This window comes from Bos grunniens, chromosome 7 (assembly GCF_055505025.1).
Source record: "Bos grunniens cultivar Pamir isolate PY7600 chromosome 7, Bosgru_T2T1.0, whole genome shotgun sequence".
Lineage (NCBI taxonomy): Eukaryota > Metazoa > Chordata > Mammalia > Artiodactyla > Bovidae > Bos > Bos grunniens.
Window position 1 is genome coordinate 43729448 of NC_141171.1, and position 17983 is coordinate 43747430.

At 56.5% G+C, this 17983-nt stretch overlaps 2 protein-coding genes and 2 non-coding genes across 7 annotated transcripts; 2 read left to right on the plus strand and 2 right to left on the minus strand.

Annotated features, from left to right (window-relative positions):
• Window positions 1-2684: 2684 nt before the first annotated feature.
• On the minus strand, window positions 2685-2757 carry TRNAF-GAA (transfer RNA phenylalanine (anticodon GAA)). Its single transcript has one exon. It is a non-coding gene; the product is annotated as a tRNA-Phe (tRNA).
• Window positions 2758-2889: 132 nt separating this feature from the next.
• On the plus strand, window positions 2890-2963 carry TRNAN-GUU (transfer RNA asparagine (anticodon GUU)). Its single transcript has one exon. It is a non-coding gene; the product is annotated as a tRNA-Asn (tRNA).
• Window positions 2964-3205: 242 nt separating this feature from the next.
• NDUFS7 (NADH:ubiquinone oxidoreductase core subunit S7) lies at window positions 3206-9437 on the plus strand. 4 transcript variants are annotated; one of them, XM_086411372.1, is made up of 8 exons: window positions 3206-3431; window positions 4877-4910; window positions 5791-5859; window positions 6234-6351; window positions 7813-7992; window positions 8077-8123; window positions 8583-8671; window positions 9170-9333. In XM_086411372.1, the coding sequence occupies exons 3-8, from the start codon at window positions 5837-5839 to the stop codon at window positions 9265-9267; spliced, it is 555 nt and encodes a 184-aa protein (XP_086267498.1). In that variant the 5' UTR covers window positions 3206-3431; window positions 4877-4910; window positions 5791-5836; the 3' UTR covers window positions 9268-9333. The 4 variants fall into 4 exon arrangements, with proteins under 4 accessions (XP_086267498.1, XP_086267496.1, XP_086267497.1 ...); XM_086411370.1 differs by having other exon boundaries at window positions 3206-3241; XM_086411371.1 differs by lacking the exon at window positions 8583-8671 and having other exon boundaries at window positions 9170-9437.
• A 313-nt stretch (window positions 9438-9750) lies between these two features.
• GAMT (guanidinoacetate N-methyltransferase) lies at window positions 9751-12760 on the minus strand. Its single transcript, XM_086411373.1, has 6 exons — window positions 12542-12760; window positions 11416-11561; window positions 11235-11298; window positions 10885-10952; window positions 10571-10681; window positions 9751-10094 (listed from the first exon to the last, which is right to left on the minus strand). The coding sequence occupies exons 1-6, from the start codon at window positions 12720-12722 to the stop codon at window positions 9954-9956; spliced, it is 711 nt and encodes a 236-aa protein (XP_086267499.1). The 5' UTR covers window positions 12723-12760; the 3' UTR covers window positions 9751-9953.
• Window positions 12761-17983: the final 5223 nt, after the last annotated feature.

Consider the following 17983-nt stretch of genomic DNA (forward strand, 5'->3'; position numbering starts at 1 on the left):
AGCTCTCACTGTGTCTTGTGTTCTGTGGATTCTGAGCATGTCTGTCTTCAAGCTTTGTCCCTCCACCAGGGCAGGCGGTGGTAGGTGGGACCTGCTGATGCCCCCAGGTGGTATCGGGCAGCGGTAAGGAAGCTGGAGCCAGCTGACCCAACTGGCTCACCAGGTGAGGGATGTTCAGAAGGGCCTGCCAGCTGGCCCCAGCTCCCTGGGGAAGTCAGCACACGGATTGCTTCTGAAGCATCAAGAAGACATACCCAGCACAGCACCCAGCACAGGAGTGCAGGCAGGGGCCCCCACCAGCTGGCCTGTGGCCTCCTGCATCCCTGTCCTCCAAAGCCCCAGATTCCCTGCACCCCGTCACCTGCGGTCCCCCCTCAGCCGTCCTGGGCTCCAGCCAGCTAGAAAAAGCTGCCTGCGCCTCTGCACGGCCACCTTGCTGCCCCCAGGTCTGGTCATCTCCCACGTGGTCACACTCCCAGTCTGCCCTCCCTGACCCTCCTTCCACCCAGACCCCAGAGCTCATCAGTACGCTCTTGCTGCATTTGCTTCACCTGTCTGGCTCCAGCCCAGATGGCGTGAGGGGGTGATCAGACCCCCAATGGAAGGAGGAGCACATTTCAACAAAACTGCTTCCTGGGGAGGAGTTCCCTGCGTTTACTTGGGCACTTCTTTAAGCCCATCATCATTCGGGAAATTGATTAAAACGAGGAATGCCTGGCACACGCGAGCATGCTGAGAATCTCAAATCAGCTATGCATGTCTGGGCAGTGTGGTCATGGCCTCTCAACTCTGAGGCGGGGCTTCTCCCTCCAGGCTTTCCTGTCAGGGCACCCCCTCCCCCAGCCCCTGCTCCCGTTCCTTCCCCGCCCTGCAGCTTCCCTCTGCCTCTGGCCCCTCTGCCTTCCTCCCTGCTCCTCCTCTAGCCCTGCTCCCCACCCCCACCCCCCCTCCCTGTCTTCTTCATCCTCCCTCCCTGCCTGCCCTCTTGTTTACTCCCTGCCCCATCAGACCTGCTTCTGGTGGGTTGCCTGTTTGAAGGTTCTCCCAGGACACCCCAAGCTCCTGATCAGGCTCTTCCCTCCCCATCCAGTGCCTGAGTTGTCCAGCCCTGCATCAGCAGTGAAACCGGCCCCTGCTGTCCAGAAACTACATTCTCCTGTGCGCCACTCTGTGGTCTCAGATCTCCATCTGGGGCTGCACCATCTGAAGGCTTGGGTGGGGCTAGGGGCTCGGCTCCCAGGTGCCTGGCTCACAGGACTAGGACGTGAGGAGAAAACGAGCTCTTTAAAGCTGTGACGTGATCATGGTGGCGATGTATCCACATTGGTTCCTGAATCGTGAACGTGAGTGTAAGATGTTAGCAATAGGGGACACTGGGTGTTGAGCATAGCAAGCTCTGTACTATGTTCACAACTTTTCTCTGAATCAACAGTTTATTTATGGCTGTGCTGGGTCTTCTTTGCTGTGTGTGCTTTTTTCTAGTTTCGGAAGCAGGGACTACTCTAATCGCAATGTGTGGTCTTATCACTGCAGTGACTTCTCTTGCTGCTGAGCACAGGCTTTAGGGCCCCCTATGTCAGTAGTTGTGGCTCTCGGGTGCTAGAACACAGGCTCAATAGCTGTAGCACAAGGGCTTAGTTGCTCCAGGGCATGTGGGATCTGCATGGACCAGGGACTGAACCCGTAACAACTGCATTGACAGATTCTTTACCAATGAGCCACCAGAGAAGCCTCCCGCCCCCCACCACCACCGTAAATTTTTTTTTTTTTTTTTTTACTTATTTGTTTTTGGCTGTGCTGGGTCTTCATTTTTTAAATTAATTAACTTATTTGGGTTTATTTAAAATTTTAAAACAAAAATCCAGCTCCACAGCCTGGCCAGTCTTGGGAACTGAGGACTTGTAGGGTTCCCCTCGGCCCCACTTGCTCTTTACTCCTGCATGTGCTGGAGATGGATGGTGAGGGCGGCCAGATCCCACCTGCCCCTGCCCGGACCTCTATCGCCAGGCTCCCCGACACCCCTGGGCTGGTCCTCGCCCGCCAGGAGGAGCCCTGCTGCTCACCTGAGTTCCCCCGTTTAAGAATCAGTTTCCCTATACGTAAAATGGGTAGAACAGGTGCCCCACAGGATTGTCACAATTAAACCACATAGGAGGGACTTTCCTGGCAGTCCACAAATAGAGTCTGCCTGCTAATGCAGGAGTCACGGGTTGGATCCCTAGTCAGGAAGATCCCACATGCGTTGGAGCAACGAAGCCCCTGCGACACAACTACTGTCCCGCTCTGCGAAAACAGAGAAAAGCCTGTGCAGCAGCAGACTCAATGAAGCCAAATATAAATACTTAACTTTAAACACACACACACACACACACACACACACACACACACACACACACATCGGAGACAAAGATGTTTTTGCAAACTCCCTTTTGCCGCTTTTGGTGTTTAGCAGTGTTTCTTTTTACAATTAGCATTCGTTCTAATCCTACCTACTTAAAATACATTGGAAATCGAGGTAGGAGAGGGCGGTGCTTTGGGGCTGGATTCACAGTTTTGGGGATTGGCGGGGCGGGTTTGAGGCCTTTTTCCATTCAAGCCCTCCCGCGTTGGCATAAGCCAATGTCAACATCCACACATCAGCTCTGAGTCAAAGAGAAGGATGATGCTAGCAGCGCCAAAACTTTTGCCGAAACCCGGGATCGAACCAGGGACCTTTAGATCTTCAGTCTAACGCTCTCCCAACTGAGCTATTTCGGCTAGATAGCAGGGGCCGTCCTCGCGTCCTGACTCCGCCCCGCTCTGTGCGGCTCGCACGCAGACGTAGCTCGGGCCGCCCATGCGGGCCGCGCATGCCTCGTAGGGTCGCGCCTGCAACTCAGCCGCAACGCCGTCTCTGTGGCGCAATCGGTTAGCGCGTTCGGCTGTTAACCGAAAGGTTGGTGGTTCGAGCCCACCCAGGGACGGGCCTTACACTTTTTGCTTACCCGGGTAAGAAGAGAGTGGGCTACCCTCTTCCTTTTGCCAAGGCTCTCCGCCCACGCCTCTGTGTTCTATTTCCGCGTGGGGTGTCGGAGTCGCGCGGCGGTGGGGCGTCCACAGAGGCGGAACGTCCCCACTCGAGTTCCGGTTTTTCCTCACCAGCCGAGCCGCTTTGGGCGACGGCCCGGGGCATCCGGAGCGCTACAGAGGACGGACCGTAGAGGTTGTCTGAAGGCCGAGGCCAAGATGGCGGCGCTGGCGGGTGAGCGGGCCGGGGCGGCGGGGTCGGGGTTTAGGTCGCTCCGGGAGCCTTTACCCTCAGCCGCTCGGGCAAGCGGAGGCCGAGGGTGATGCAGGCTGCCATCTTTGGGAGGAATTCCAGGCGGGGGCAGAAGGGGCCCACATTTGGCCCGGGATCCTGCCCCTGAAATTCCCGGGAAGAGGCGACGCTGGTGGGTACGGCCCTGACAGGGAGAAAAGTGAGGCCCAGAGAGAGGCTGGGACCCCCTGGAGGTCACGCGGCCTGGCAGGGCTGGAACGCGACCCAGGGCAGCCTGCCACCCTGGGAAGGGGTCGGTCACCCGCTGAGCAGGCGTCCTAACCCTGGCTGCTCCAGGGCCCTTTCCTCCTCCGATTAGCGATTAAGCGCCTAGGATGGATTCCCAGGATTGTAAAGAAAAGTGGGTATACTGACAGCTGTCAAGATAGTGTCTGGGAACCAGGGATCTGTTCGCAGTCCGGGTGCTTCATTAGTCATGCCTGGAATGTCAGGGTCTAGTGGCGGGTCTGCCAACTGCTGTGTCCTTGAAGGAATGGAGTGGGCACCTTCCTTTACACAGGGTTGGCAGCAGTCCCTGTGGCGTAGTTAAGAAACCACTGTCATTTCTGTTGGTGAAATGCCTGCATCCTGCTAGTACTGCTGCAGTTTGGGCTATACTAAGGAAAGGCCAAATTTTTAGTAAGACGTGGGTGACCATAAAACGGGTGTTTTTCCTTTCCGTGCAAGTTCGCCGGCCTTCTGAATCCTTACCAGCAGCCTCTTGCTAAGTCTGGACCAGAGGTTGGAATTCCCTCACCTTGGAGGTGAAGGGCATTTACTGTGCTGTGAGCTTACCCCAAACCCTAACTAAGGTCAGGTTGGGGGGCTGAGGCTGAGACAGAGGCAGCTTACACAGGAGTCTGGAGTTGCCCAGCCTCTGGGACGCCGGAACTCCCAGCCCAGGGCCTGGAGCCTCGCTGAAGTTTATGGATATGTTAATTTGACACACACCTGTCAGTCTGAGTCAAGGCCATGACAGACACTAAGGGAAGCCAGGGAGGCCATCGCATCTGAGGCAGGCAGGCACCATACAAGAACATGCAGATGTGGCAGGATCAGGAGGGCCTAGGAAGCTAGTGTAGACCCAGGCAGTTGAGCTGAAACCCACAAGAAGGGCCAAGTGCTCCAGGCAGAGAGCATGGCAAGTGCAAGGCCCTGAGGTAGGTGGGACACTGATGTGCCTGAGCAAAGGATCACTGGCCTCCAGTGTGGACTGTGTCATTGGAAACAGAGGAATGACACTGGACACTGTCTGGTGTCTGCTTCGTATTCTGAAAGATGGCTTTTTTGGGGGGGGGGCTATACCTCACAGCTTGCAGACTCTTAGTTCCCTGACCAGGGATCATACCCGGGCTCCTTGCAGTGGAAGCACGGAGTCCTGACCCCTCGACCACCAGGGAAGTCCCCTGAAAGATCGCTCTGTACCAAACACTTGTTAAATGGAATCTAGATAGACTGAGGGTGAGAGAGAGGGGGTGCTAGGTCCTGGCAGGCAAATGCCTGGCTGGACACTCCCAGCCAGTGTGGCCTCTGATGCTGCCTCAGCTCACTGCCTCCACCCTGTGGTTCTCTCTGCAGCTCTCCGCCTGCTCCACCCGATCCTTGCTGTGCGGTGAGTGCCTGCCTCGGGCTCTGATCCTGACCCTCTACCCACAGCAGTGAGGCCCTGGCCGGGAGGGGCTTAGACGGAGCCATTAGGGTGCCTCAGACTTGGGAGGGCCCTCCAGCAGCGCCAGGTTGGGGGTCGCCTGGCCTGCAGACCCATGTCTCCCTGCCCTCGTGCCCTCAACTCAGCCATTACCTGGCACTGGAAGGCTTCTGGTGCATTTGCTGAGGCAGCAGCCCTGTGCAAACCTCCTTGGGACGGGAATGCAGGTGGCTGCTAGGCCCTTGGTGCAGACAAAGCCCAGAAATCCAGCCCCAGCCCCAAGCTTTCAGGGACACAGCAGATCTCAGGGGAGGGTCTTCTTTTTTTTTTTTAATACCAAAAACATTTTGTTTTGGGTTGCAGCTGATTAACAATGTTGTGATAGTTCCAGTGAAGAGACTCAGTCATATATATACATGTATCCATTCTCCCCCAAACCCCAGGGAGGGTCTTCTTAATGGAGGGGAGTTGGGGGCTCTGAGAACGGCGTGGATTTGGGCTGATTTTATTTTGATAGGCTTTTCCCCTAGGAATAAAATAAATAATGCAAAGCAAAGGGAAAATGGGAAAACAAGGAAAATTTCAGATGCAGAGCAGGCACTCTCTAGACCAGGGATCAGCAGATTTGTTTCCGGAAAGGGCCAGATAGTGGACATTTTCGGCTCTTTAAAAACCACCACAGCCACCAAGAAAGTGAATGGCTGTGTGTCAGTAAAACTCAATTTACAAAAAACAGGTGGAGGGCTATATTTGGCTCCTGGTCAGTCCCCCCACGCTGGTCCCGGGGTGACCCTGTCAGCAGGCACCCCGGGCTCCCTGTCATGTGTGATCCATCTCCTGACAGCTCTGGCGTGGGTGCCGCTCTGCAGGTGCGAGGGGTCCATTCTAGCATGGCCGCTGACAGCCTGAGCAGGTAAGGCCAGCCTTTCTGGGAGCTATCCCCCCAGCCACTACCCCCCTCCCCCACTGGCACAGCAGTGGCCCATGGCAACCCTGGGGCCCTCCCACCACCCAGTGGGGCAATACCAGGGATCCTTGCCCTCAGAGTCCTGCCCAGCCCCCTCCTGCACATCCAGGCTGATGGCTGCACATGTCCAGACCAGGAGCTTCCTGACAAGAGTGTGTCAGCCAAACCCATTTTCCAGATAAGGAGACCAAGTCCCTGAGAGGACAAGGTCTCACTGGGACTGTAGCAAGGCATGTCCTGCCCCAGGCCTGGGCAGCAGGTGGGGGCAGAGGGGACGCCTGCCTGGCTGACGCCTCCCCATGCCATGTGTCCATGCCCAGCACTCAGCCCGCCGTATCCCAGGCCAGAGCTATGGTCCCCAAACCTGCCGCACTTCCCAGCAGCCGGGGCGAGTATGTGGTGGCCAAGCTGGACGACCTCATCAACTGGGCGCGCCGGGTGAGCCCCTCCCTGTCTCTGTCCCTCAGGGCCCTGCTGCCAAGTGGCCACAGAGTGGGCCAGGCTCCTCTGTGTGGAGACCTGAGGCTCTGATTCTCAGGATCTCTGCCCTTCCTCCTGCCACCTCCCAGAGAGAATGACCCACCTCCTTCCTGTCCTTCTGTCTTCTGTTCCTCTTTTCTCTTTTAATGTAAAGCCCATGTTTTTAACTGGAAATGGGCATGAAAACAGTAGCTCCTTCCCAGGAGGTATCCTAACTTCCACTCACCCCCCATGTTGGCCTTGGGACAGTCTGGGTATCCTCGTGCTCATCTGTGTCTCCTTAAGACACATGTCCTCTGTCCTAGGACAGGGGCTCCTTTCAGTGCCCCTAGGGCGCCCCCCTGGGGAACAGGCCCCCATTGATGGTGCTGTACAGTGTCCATGCAGTGAACACCCGTCCAGACCTGCAGCTCCAGGGTGGCCATGTCATTGTGGCCAGGCACTGTGGAGTCGGCCACTGTGGGCACTGCTCGGGTACCCTGCCATGTTGGGCTGCCCTTGCCCTCTGGATGGCCCAAGCCCTGTCACCTGAATTAGCACATCTGCAGGGCAGCAGGGACCTTGGCCAGATCCCCAGATGGACACAGACAAGCAGAGAGAACATCTGGGGTGGTGGGGGGCAGGGGGTGGTGAGAATCAGACACTACAAGTCGGAGGGAAGTCAGGGTGCGTCCAGGAGGGCTTCCTGGAGGAGTTGGCCCTTTGAGTTCAGGCACTGTTGGGAACAAGGCCCTGCAGGGGCTTAGTTGCAGGCTCTAAATCTGTGCCAGGAGTGATCACTGGGCACCCAGAGCAGCATGTGCCATGTTGGAGGCCAGATTTAGGGGAGACTCCAGTACTCTTGCCTGGAAAATCCCATGGACGGAGGAGCCTGGTAGGCTGCAGTCCATGGGGTCGCTAAGAGTCGGACACGACTGAGCGACTTCACTTTTCACTTTTCAGTTTCATGCATTGGAGAGGGAAATGGCAACCCACTCCAGTGTTCTTGCCTGGAGAATCCCAGGGACAGTGGAGCCTGGTGGGCTGCTGTCTATGGGGTCGCACAGAGTCAGACATGACTGAAGCGACTTAGCAGCAGCAGCAGGGGTTGTGTGCACTGTATCATTAAAACTATTTGCAGTTGGTTTTAGGGCTTTTCTGTTTTTCTTTTTGGTAACGTGGCTGCTGGGAAGCATGGACCCACTGGCCAAACTCACTTTGCCCTCCTGGCGGGCAGTCCTGGACTGGGGCAGCATGCTCAGGCTGGTGACCAGCATCCAGAATGTCTTGGGGGTCTGGAGGTCATGTAGTCACTGTGGGCTAAGGGGTCATCTTTGAAGAAAGGCTAGGCATCTGGATTTTCCTTTGTGAAATTGCCCAGTTTCTTTAAACACAGGGGGCCCCTCAGTCTGCTCACTGGCCACCTACCCTGCCCTGCAGAGCTCGCTGTGGCCCATGACCTTTGGCCTGGCCTGCTGTGCCGTGGAGATGATGCACATGGCGGCACCCCGCTATGACATGGACCGCTTTGGCGTGGTCTTCCGTGCCAGCCCGCGCCAGTCCGACGTGATGATTGTGGCTGGGACGCTCACCAACAAGATGGCCCCTGCGCTCCGCAAGGTGGGCCCAGCCCCAAGGCTCACCCTTACTCCCTGTCCCCCACCCCCCAGCCTTGAGCTGCACACAGACCCCTGTCTCTTCCAGGTCTACGACCAGATGCCGGAGCCCCGCTATGTCGTATCCATGGGGAGGTGAGTGCCCAGTGGGGCAGGGTCGGATGGCAGACGCGCCAGTGACACACTGGCCTCTCTCCTGTCTCCTTTCTGTGCTGCCTTCTCACTGGGGTCATCCAGAATGTCCCCTTCTGCCCGTGACAGTCGCGCCCCCACCCCAGCAGCCTGTCCAGTTCCTGTCTGTGTCTGCGGTAGGACCATGGGAGGGACGTCCTGCTCTGGGGGGGCTGCAGCCTTCTCCCCATCTGGCCAGCTCCTATTTCTCCACGCCGTTAAAGGCTGTGTAGTCATCTAATTTCTTGGTGGAGGTGGAATTCACATACTATAAAGTTCACCCTTTCAAAGTGGGGTTTGGCACATTTACAGTATTGTGTACCCATCATATCTATGGAAGAGGTGTGGGTTGGGGTTGGGAGAGGGGAGAGAGGTGGCCACGGTGGTGGGAAAGGCCCTCACAGCCCCGCTCCCCACCCCCAGCTGTGCCAACGGAGGTGGCTACTACCACTACTCCTACTCAGTGGTGCGGGGCTGCGACCGCATCGTTCCAGTGGACATCTACGTCCCAGGTGAGCCCCTCTGGGCGCACAGAACCCCCTCTTCCCCCACTGAGAGGGCTCACCCTGTGAAGCATGAGCAGACCCAGGGTCCCAGAAGAGTGACACCTCAGCCTTTGCCCTCGTTATCCCTGGAAGGTCTCCTCAGCTGTGTGTCTTTGACTTCACCCGGATTCAGCTTGCTCCAGTCTGCCCCCACCTCTTTGCAAGGGTCCTGGGGGGCAGGGCAGTGTGGCCTGGGTGTCAGCAGGCTGCCCATACTTGTCTCCTGGGTCCCGAGCCAGGTCACGTGGGGGTAAAGGACGTGGACAGGAGAGCTCACCTGGGCGGAGCCCTCCCGGCCTTCCCCCACCCACGTCTTGGCCTGGAGGTCCAGTCCTGGGTTCATTCCGTCTGGCTGGCGGACCCCGAGGGTGGCCCCGCCCACCTGCCCACCCTCAAGCCCATCCCAACTGGCGTTGGGTGGAGGGGTCAGGAGCTTGAGGCACCGCTTGCACCGCTCCTCTCTAGGCTGCCCGCCTACTGCCGAGGCCCTGCTGTATGGCATTCTGCAGCTGCAGAAGAAGATCAAACGGGAAAAGAGGTTGCGGATCTGGTACCGCAGGTAGTGCTGGCGCCCGGCCGCCCTGAGCATCGTCCCTCCAAGAGGCGGTCAATAAACCCGATCAACCCTCCTTGCGTTCCCGCCCAGCGTGCTCTGTGGGCCTGGGCTGGGGAGGGCGGGGCGGAGAGGGGAGCCTTGCTCTCGTGTGGGGCAAGTTGAGGCCCTGGGAGGGCGTTGAGTGAGAGGAAACAGGATGACGGTAGAGTTGGGGTGCAACCTGACTGGGTGGGAGCAGAGGGGCTGGATCTTGGGGCTGCCACCCTGTGTGGCCCTGACCTAGTTTTGCCTCTTCTGAGGACCCTAGGTGCCCACCAGCGGGCGGGCGGGAGGGGCCATCGGTGATTGATTGTCAATGTCTGCTGAGGGCGGGATGGGAGATCGGAAAATAGTGGGGAATGACCACCGGCTCCAAAAAGCCCTTGTAGCAGATTTTTTCCTTTTACCATTCTTTGGAGAGGCAGGAAAAGTAAAAGCAAACACACACTTGTGTCCCACTGCTGATGGGCCGGACCAGCATTAGCGTTTATTTCATCCCTAGGTCCTCTGGCAGAGAGGGGTAGGGAGGCTGGCGTGGGTCTGGACCAGGGCTGAGGGTTGGAGCCCTCAATTCCGGTCACAAAGGCACTGAGTAGGGGTAGGGGTTCCCGAAACCCAGGGCCTCCAGGTGGCGTGGGCAGCTGGCCCTTGGGCTCAGTGCTTGGTGACCAGGGGTGTGATCATCCGCGGGAAGGCGTAGTAGCGGCAGTTGGCTGGTGGGACCAGCTCCATGACCTGTGTGCGGATGTTATCCCGCCGGAAGCCCGCCTCCAGCAGGGCCGGCACCTGGGTCTCCTGGCCAGAGGGAGGCGCCACGTCATGGGGAGTGGCGAGCAGGGGTGACGCTCTGCAGCCGCCTCTCTGCCAGGTACCCTGGGGGCTAGGCGGGGTCTGAGGCCTGGGTGTGGGTGTCTCCAGGTGTTCAAACACCACTTCCAGGCTGTTAGGGGGTATCGCCTAGTACGTCCTTGCAGATAGAGGAAACCAAGTGGGCAAAGGCCTGAGACAAAGGTGGCCAGATCAATAAAGAGAAGCCTGGGTGCAAGAGGGCAGAGGGAGGGGTGCGGGAACTCTGGGCTGCATCCCTGTATCCCCAGGGCCTCGGGGAGCCACCAGATGTCAGCATGGAGAGACTGACCTCTCCTGATGTACAGGTGGGCACTGAGTCCACCGAGGAGATCAGCCCGTAGGGCTGGCGGAAGCCAGGGACCCTCCCCAGATCACAGCTGCCTCCCCACCCAGAGTCACTTCCCGGGAGGGGGGTGGGGCACCTCAAACATGGTGGTGATGTCTGAATACTTGGTCTTCATTAGCTCTCCCCAGGAGGTGAGGTTACAGTAGGTGAGGACACCCCCTGGCTTCAGCAGGCGGAAGGCATGGTCCTGGGGGTGGGGGTGGGGGTGAACAGTGGTCAGGAAGGGATGTGAGGGTGGGCAGAGGTGTTCCCAGCGGACCTCCCACCTCCTGGCAGGTCAGGGGAATAGTGGAAGGAGAGGTGACCCCTGCATGGACAGCAGGTGCCCCCCACAGGGCTTGCCCTCCATCCTGTGGCTGGTAGCCCACATTCCACCATCAGTGGCCCTACCCGAATGAAGTTGAACTGGTGAGTGTGCCAGGTCTCCTCCGACAGCGGGTATGTATCGTACAGGATCCCTGTGTGGGAGGATGGAAGTCACATGGTTGGGGAGGCAGCCTCACCAGGCAGGGCTGCCAGTGGGAGCCTTGGGGAGGCCCCAAGTGCCATGGCCACTTATACGCATCATGTCTCTTCCGTCCTTGAGGTATATGCGCACCTGCATGCAGGCTCCTGGACGTGCATCCGTCCGTGCCTGCCTCTTGGCTCTATGCCCCAGTGAAACATCAAGGCTTCAAAAGCAGGCAGAGGGGCTGGCAGGCCCTGCAGAGCAACACCCCCCAGCTCCCAGAGCCCCTCACCATCAAAGTGACTGTCTGGCAGGGTGGGTGCCACCTCCTCCCACAGGCCTTTCAAGGGAACCACCTTGGGGCAGAGGAGAAAAAGAAGGCTAGGTCAGAGGGGGCCCAGAACTCCATCTGTTACGAGGGAGGGGGCAGGGCCTTCACCCTGAAGACCGGGGCCAAGGGCAGAGAAAGGCACCTTGTGTGGCTGCTGCAGGGCCCAATCCTGGAGCCGCTGGAAGACGCCCTCGTTGCACTCAATAATCCAGTGCTCCTCGATGGGAGCCTCCTGCACCTTTGTGGCTGCGATGGCCATGCCGAAGCCCACTTCTAGCACCCGGCCCCCTAGGCAGACAGAGAGCCCAGGTGTTACCCGCAGGGTGGGGCTGGTGAGGCTACCTGGAGGAGGGGGCACGGCTTTGGCGGGGATAAACATTTGCCACAAGGACCTGGCGGCACAGCATAGCAGAGGTGGGACAGAACACAGCAGCTCTGAGAGGGAACAGCGTGGGCCCGGGCCAGTAGCCAGGGAGGGTGGCCTGCCAGGGAGGCCATGGACAACGACTACTGGGCTGGCCAGGCCAGGGAGCAGGGCAGACCCTGGACCTTGAGCCCTGGCCCAGGCTGTTTACTCTGAGGGTGCTTATCTGAGGATTTGGGCAGTCCCCAGCCCCGCAACAGTGAAGTCAACAAAGGACAAGGAAGAACCAGGATTCGAGGCCCAGGCCTGGAAGAGACGGGGGTGGGGATTGATCCCCTTTGGGTCAAAGACGGAAGCAGAGAGAAATACCCTAACCAGGCAGGGACGCTGGCTGTGCACATTTGGTAGATGGGGACACAGAGGCCCAGAGGTGGCACGCACAGCCTCTGGGGTCGTGGGGATCTCTCAGCACCCCACGGGCTCTGACACCTGGTGCAGGGCCACCTCCAACAGCTGTCTCCTGGCCTTAGCTTTCCCGGAGCTATTCTTAGCTGAGGCGGGCCTCCCGCGACTCCTAGGCAAAAGTCCCCACGTGGGCTTGGGCAGCACCTCGCCAGGCTGCTATTCCCCGTCCTCGGCCTCGCGCGGGGTTGGGGGGGAGGGGCGCTGAGTTCCGCGTCTGAGGACCCATCCCCCGATTCACCCCTATCCCCGAGTCGGGGCGTCAGGGCTCCTGGAGAGGGCGTTCCTGGTACTCAAGGCGCCCGGAGCGCCCCCAGGACAACACCGCGGCCCTTGCGAGCGGCCCTACATTCCGGGCGAGGAAAGAAGGCGCACAGAGACTCCGCCGCGTCGCCGGAGAGCGGGTTGGCCTCGGTCGGCCCCGCTCGCCGGGCCGGGCTACCTCTGGAGGCGGCGGCGGCCGCCAGCGCGTGCATGTAGGGGGTCTCCCAGCGCTCCATCACCGGCTTGCCCAGGATCTGCAGGTGCGTGTCCGACGCGTCGTAGGCCGCGGGCGCAGCCCGCCATGCGGGGCTGCAGTTCTCGCCGGGCGCGAAGATTGGGGTCGCGGCGGGTGCGCTCATGCTGAGGGATAGACCGCGCACCCTGCAAGCTCCGGAGTGGCAGGGCCCCGTCCCTGCAGGGCCTTCTGGGCAGGGGGCGGGGTGGGGCGGGGCGGATGGTGGGCGGGACGGACGGCCCAGGGCACCGGGCGCGAGCTCTTTGCGCGGAGGCACGAGCGGCCTCTAGCTGCCGTAGTGGAAAAGGCGGCCCTCGGTGGGTCCCGGATCCCCGCGACGGTCCCTCCTCCCGAAGCCCAGGCATTGGAGCCCTCGGGGTCCTCACCTTGTCGCTTTCCTGCCTCAGTTTCCTCATCTGTCACCACCGACCGCATCAACATACCCCTCCTTGCTGGAGTGTGAAGGTCTAAGGATTTTCCAGACAGGGTTGGACGTGCTTTAGTATTTACAATTACTCATCCTTCAGAAGTGTTGCAGCGGCTTATTTTATCCTCATCATTTTTATCTTATTTATTAAATTTTTAGTTTTGGGCGTGCCACATGTCTTATGGGATCTTATTTCCCTGACCAAGGATTAAAACTGGGATGCGCAGTGAAAGTGCCACCAAGTCCCAACCACAGGACCACCAGGGAGTTCCCTTATCCCTCCTCACTTTACAGGTGGGGAAACTAATGCTCCACAGGCAAAGCTGGCAACCTCATGGCTGTGAGTGCAAGGGTGCGGGGACCCAGAACAAACCCTGACCACCCTTCCTGAGCTCAGATGACTCCCCCACGCCACCTGAGACCCCAGAGGCCTGATGAGCAGCTCAGGGCACAGAGGCCTCCAGTGCTGGGCCTGAAACACCCACCCCAGCAGTCAGGAGTTGCCAGATCCTCCTCCCCAGGACAGTGGGCAGGACAGCCCACCCCTGCTGTCTCGCCCCAGGGCAGCCTGGGAGTCAGCTGTGTCCTCTGTCTGCCATGCTGGGACCCGGCCCCAAGTGGAGCTGGGATGTCCTCCAGGCTGTTCCTTTTCCTGTCTGTCTGCACACAGGGGCCCCCGGGTGTGAGTCTGGAACACTCCATCCCTGCCAAACCTTTTGCACATCCCAGTGAACATGTGGGAAAACTGAGGCCCAGAGAGGCTGAGGTCTGAACAAAGATCCATACAGCCAAAGCTATGGTTTTCCCAGTAGTCAAGTACAGTTGTGAGTTGAACCATAAAGAAGGCTGAGTGCGGAAGAACTGATGCTTTTGAACTATAGTGCTAGAGAAGTCTCTTGAGAGTCCTTTGAATTGCAATAAGATCAAACCAGTTAATCCTAAAGGAAATCAATCCTGAATATTCATTGGAAGGGCTAATGCTGAAGCTCCCATACTTTGGCCACCAAAGAGCTGACTCATTGGAAAAAAATCCTGATGCTGGGAAAGATTGAAGGCAAGAGAAGAGAGCGACAGAGAATGAGACTGTTAGATAACATCATCGACTCAATGGACATGAATCTGAGCAAACTGTGGGAAATGAGGACAGGGAGCCTGGCATGATGCAATCCATGGGGTCACAGAGAGTCAGACATGACAGCAAATGAACAACAACAAGCCATGCCCTTCTGTGTCCACCTCTGGATGGCTGTTAACAGCCCTGACCTGGCTCCAGACTCCTCCCCACAGTCCCTGCCCACCCCCTGCAGAGCTCCTGTGTCCCTCCTGCCCCCAGTCCTTTGCACACACTCTTTCCTCTGCCTGGACAGCTTCTCCTCTCTCCTGGCCTGGTTGCCTTCTCTTTCTGCTTCATGGCTACAGCCACACCTCCCCTGGGAGGCAACCCCCTTCCAGGCTGAGTACAGCCCATTTGAAGCTGTTTTATCTCTGGTACCTCTCTTTGGTATTTTACTCACTGAAGGTATTTCTTTAAGGTGGTATTGTCTGTCTGACCCACCTGGTACACAGAAAGTGCTTGATTAAATCTTGGGTTACTTCGGTTCTCATGTGGTCTGGATGGAAGAGACTCTCAGGAAGAGGCACGGTAAATAGATGTCCCAGGCATCAGGCACCAGGCACTAGGGCTCAGCTCACACTGCTTTTTGTCTCATGTGAGTTCATATTGTCTGGTTATGGCTGTGCTGGGCACTGTGGTGGGGGCTTTGCAGGCATGCACCCCAGTATCCTTAAGCCACCCTTGTACACAGGAGGCATTAATGTCACCCAATTCAAGCGATGCCCCAGAATGCCCAGCCAGAAACAAGGGAAGGCAGGCTGTATTCATTAGCTATTGTTGTTGTTGTTCAGTCAAAGTCATGTCTGATTCTCTGACCCCATGGACTGTAGTCCGCCAGGCTCCTCTGTCCATGGAATTTTCCAGGCAAGAACACTGGAGTGGGTTTCCATTTCCATCTCCAAGGGATCATCCAGACCCAGGAATCGAACCCACATCTCCTGCATTGGCAGGTGTGTTCTTTACCACTGAGCTTCCAGAGAAGCCCTCTTTGCTATCGCTATATAACAGATTGCCCCAAATGTAGCTGCTTAAAGCAACCCAGTTTAGCATCTTTCTGTGGGTCAGATTCAGATGCAGCTCAGCAGGTCCTCTGCTTCACAGCCTGTGGCATGGCTGTAATTGAGAGGCTGCCCAGGGCTGGGAGACTCATCTGAAACCCAGCTGGGGATGTGTCCTCTTCCAGGGTTGCTCACTGGCAGTTGGCTGCATTCAGTTCCTGGCCGCGTGGGTCTTCCTGAATTTTCACCTTGGCTTCTAGCAAGACGGAAGTCAAAACTGTTTACAGTCTGGTCACAAAAGGACATCCCCACACCCTGGCCATGTCCTATTGGTTAGAAGCCAGGTGCACAAGGGTAGGGACCCCAGGAGCCCATGAAGTAGGGGTCATTCTCAGAAGCTGCTGCCCACTACAGACCCTAAGAGGAAGTCATGGTGGCAGAGGAAGGGAGTGAAATGGTACTGTCACCTGCAGCTTTGCTGCCAGGAGATATGGAACCTCCCATGTCTGTCTGGTCAAGCTGCCACCTACCAGTGGTTGCCGGCAAACAGCCGGGACTCCATCCCCAAGAGTGGCTGAGAGCATGGCACAACCTGGCTGGTAAGTCAGCACAGGGCTCTCTGTTCCAGCCTTGGCGGCTGGTGTCCTCTTCTCTCAGTGGAGTGACCACTCTTTCCCCGCTGATGTCTTCAAATAAATGACACATGGTGGTTCCTTGTGTCCACTTTTCTCAAGAGAGCCTAGCATGCATGCCCTGTTATCTGCATTTCGCAGACTTGGACTCAGAGAAAGAAGGTGGTGACCTTCTCGGACACAGTGAATCAGTGGCAGAGAGGATGGGAACAGGGGTGTACCTGACTCCAGAATGCAGTCTTCAAAGATGTTTTAAAAGAAAGAAAATATTTATTTTCTGATTAGAAAGGTGACACCGTTGATCAAAACATTCCAACTTATAGAGTTGGCAAACTCTGGCCTGTGGGTCACATCCCCTTTCTGTGGTTTTGTTAGAGGCTCGATAGATAAAGAATCTGCCTGCCAGTGCAGGAGACACAGGAGATGCAGGTTCAATCCCTGATGGGTAAGATACTCTAGAGAAGGGAATGGCAACCCACTCCAGTATTCTTGCCTGGGAATTCCCATGGACAGAGGAGCCTGGTGGGGTACAGTCTATGGGATCGAAAAGAGTCGAACACAACTGAGTGACTAAGCACAAAAGGATGTATGTGAGCTAAAAATGTTTTTTTTACATCTTTAAATGGTTGAACGAAAATCAAAAGTATTTTGAGACACACGGAAATTATATGACAGTCACATTGGTGTGTCTGTAAATAAAGTTGATAGTCACAGCTATTTGTTTCCATATGAACTCTGATGCTTTCCGATTATAGCAGCACAGAGTCATTGCCACGGAGCTTCAGAGCCAAAAACATTTACTGTGTGGCCCTGAAGAGAAAGCTTCCCAAGCCCCCTTCCAGAGCAGCCCGAAGCTCCTTCCTGGAAAATGAAAGTCATCCAGTTATTCAGCACATATCAAGTTCCTCACCCCAGGGGTCCTGCCCTGGCCCCACCCAGAGCTCAAAGCATATTGAGGGATGGACAAGAAATAAATAATAAGTGCATGTCACCTGGCAGCTATGACAAAACAAAATCCCCATGACCCCTGCCCCCTGTCCAGGTCTCTCCTCTACCAGGCAATGTCCATGCCATATATTTTCTCTGTACACAATGTTACGTATAGTTTTTAAATTAAAAGGGTCCAATGGGCTTCCCACGTGGCACTAGTGGTAAAGAACCCACTTGCCAATGCAGGAGACATAAGAGACTTGGGTTTGATCCCTGAGTTGGGTAGATTCCCTAAAGGAGGACATGGCAACCCACTCCAGTATTCTTGCCTGGAGAATCTCATGGACAGAGGAGTCTAGTGGGCTACAGTCCATGGGGTCTTGCACAGAGTCGGACACAACTGAGCAACTTAGGACACACAAAAGGCATTTGTACACCCATGTTCATAGCAGTATTATGCACAATAACCAAAGGGTAGAAATTACCCAAGTGTCTGTCAATGGGTGATGAATAAACAGTATGTGGTCCTTCCACACACGGGGGACTATCGCTCAGCCATGAAAAGGGGTGAAGCACTGACACTCACTACCACATGGATGGACCTTGAGGACATGATGCTCAGTGAGACAAGCCAGACACAGAAGGACACACACTGTTTGATTTCACTCACAGGAGGTCCCTAGAAGTGTCAGATCCAGAGACAGGAAGTAGATGATGGGGCCAGGGACTGGGGGAGGGGATGGGGAGTCAGTGTTTCATGGGGACAGAGTTTCAGTTTGGGAAGATGAGAAAGTTGGGAGATGATAGGGGGTGGGGGTGGGGGCTGCATGACAGTGTGAATGTGTTTAATGCCACTGAGCTCTGTACTGATACATGGTTACAATGGTAACTTGTATATTTTACTGCAATTGAGAAAAGGGCAAAACTGTATTCTGTGTTTTGGGTATGCCTGAACCAACCCATGTTAGGAGTTACATTCAGCAAAGTGTGGACATACCTGTTTTTGATTCACTGTTCACCCTGGGGTGGGGAGAAGGAAATGAATGGGGAGGAGGGAAAAGCAAGCTGTCAAGTTCATCTCTTTAAAAAGATCTGAAGCAAAAGTTACAAAAATGCTAAAATGTGTTGGTTTCAGTGACAGGTACATGGCTGCTTGTTTTATCTTGGGTAAGTGTCTGTGTTTTTATTTTTATTTGTTTATTTATTTTGCTGCACTGGGGATCTTAGTTCCCCAACTAGGGATTGAACCCCTGCCCCCTGCAATGGAGGGGTGGCCTCTTAACC

What these genes read in the sequence shown, in the direction of transcription:
- GAMT (XM_086411373.1), bottom strand. Translation starts at nt 12,722, where the DNA reads ATGAGCGCACCCGCCGCGACCCCAATCTTCGCGCCCGGCGAGAACTGC. An exon ending in GCCAGACAGTCACTTTGATG is followed by an intron (nt 10,953 to 11,234) that starts GTGAGGGGCTCT and finishes CCTCCCACACAG; the next exon opens with GGATCCTGTACGATACATAC. An exon ending in ACCAGTTCAACTTCATTCGG is followed by an intron (nt 10,682 to 10,884) that starts GTAGGGCCACTG and finishes CCCCACCCCCAG; the next exon opens with GACCATGCCTTCCGCCTGCT.
- NDUFS7 (XM_086411369.1), top strand. An exon ending in CACCCGATCCTTGCTGTGCG is followed by an intron (nt 4,911 to 5,790) that starts GTGAGTGCCTGC and finishes ATCTCCTGACAG; the next exon opens with CTCTGGCGTGGGTGCCGCTC. An exon ending in TCATCAACTGGGCGCGCCGG is followed by an intron (nt 6,352 to 7,812) that starts GTGAGCCCCTCC and finishes CCTGCCCTGCAG; the next exon opens with AGCTCGCTGTGGCCCATGAC.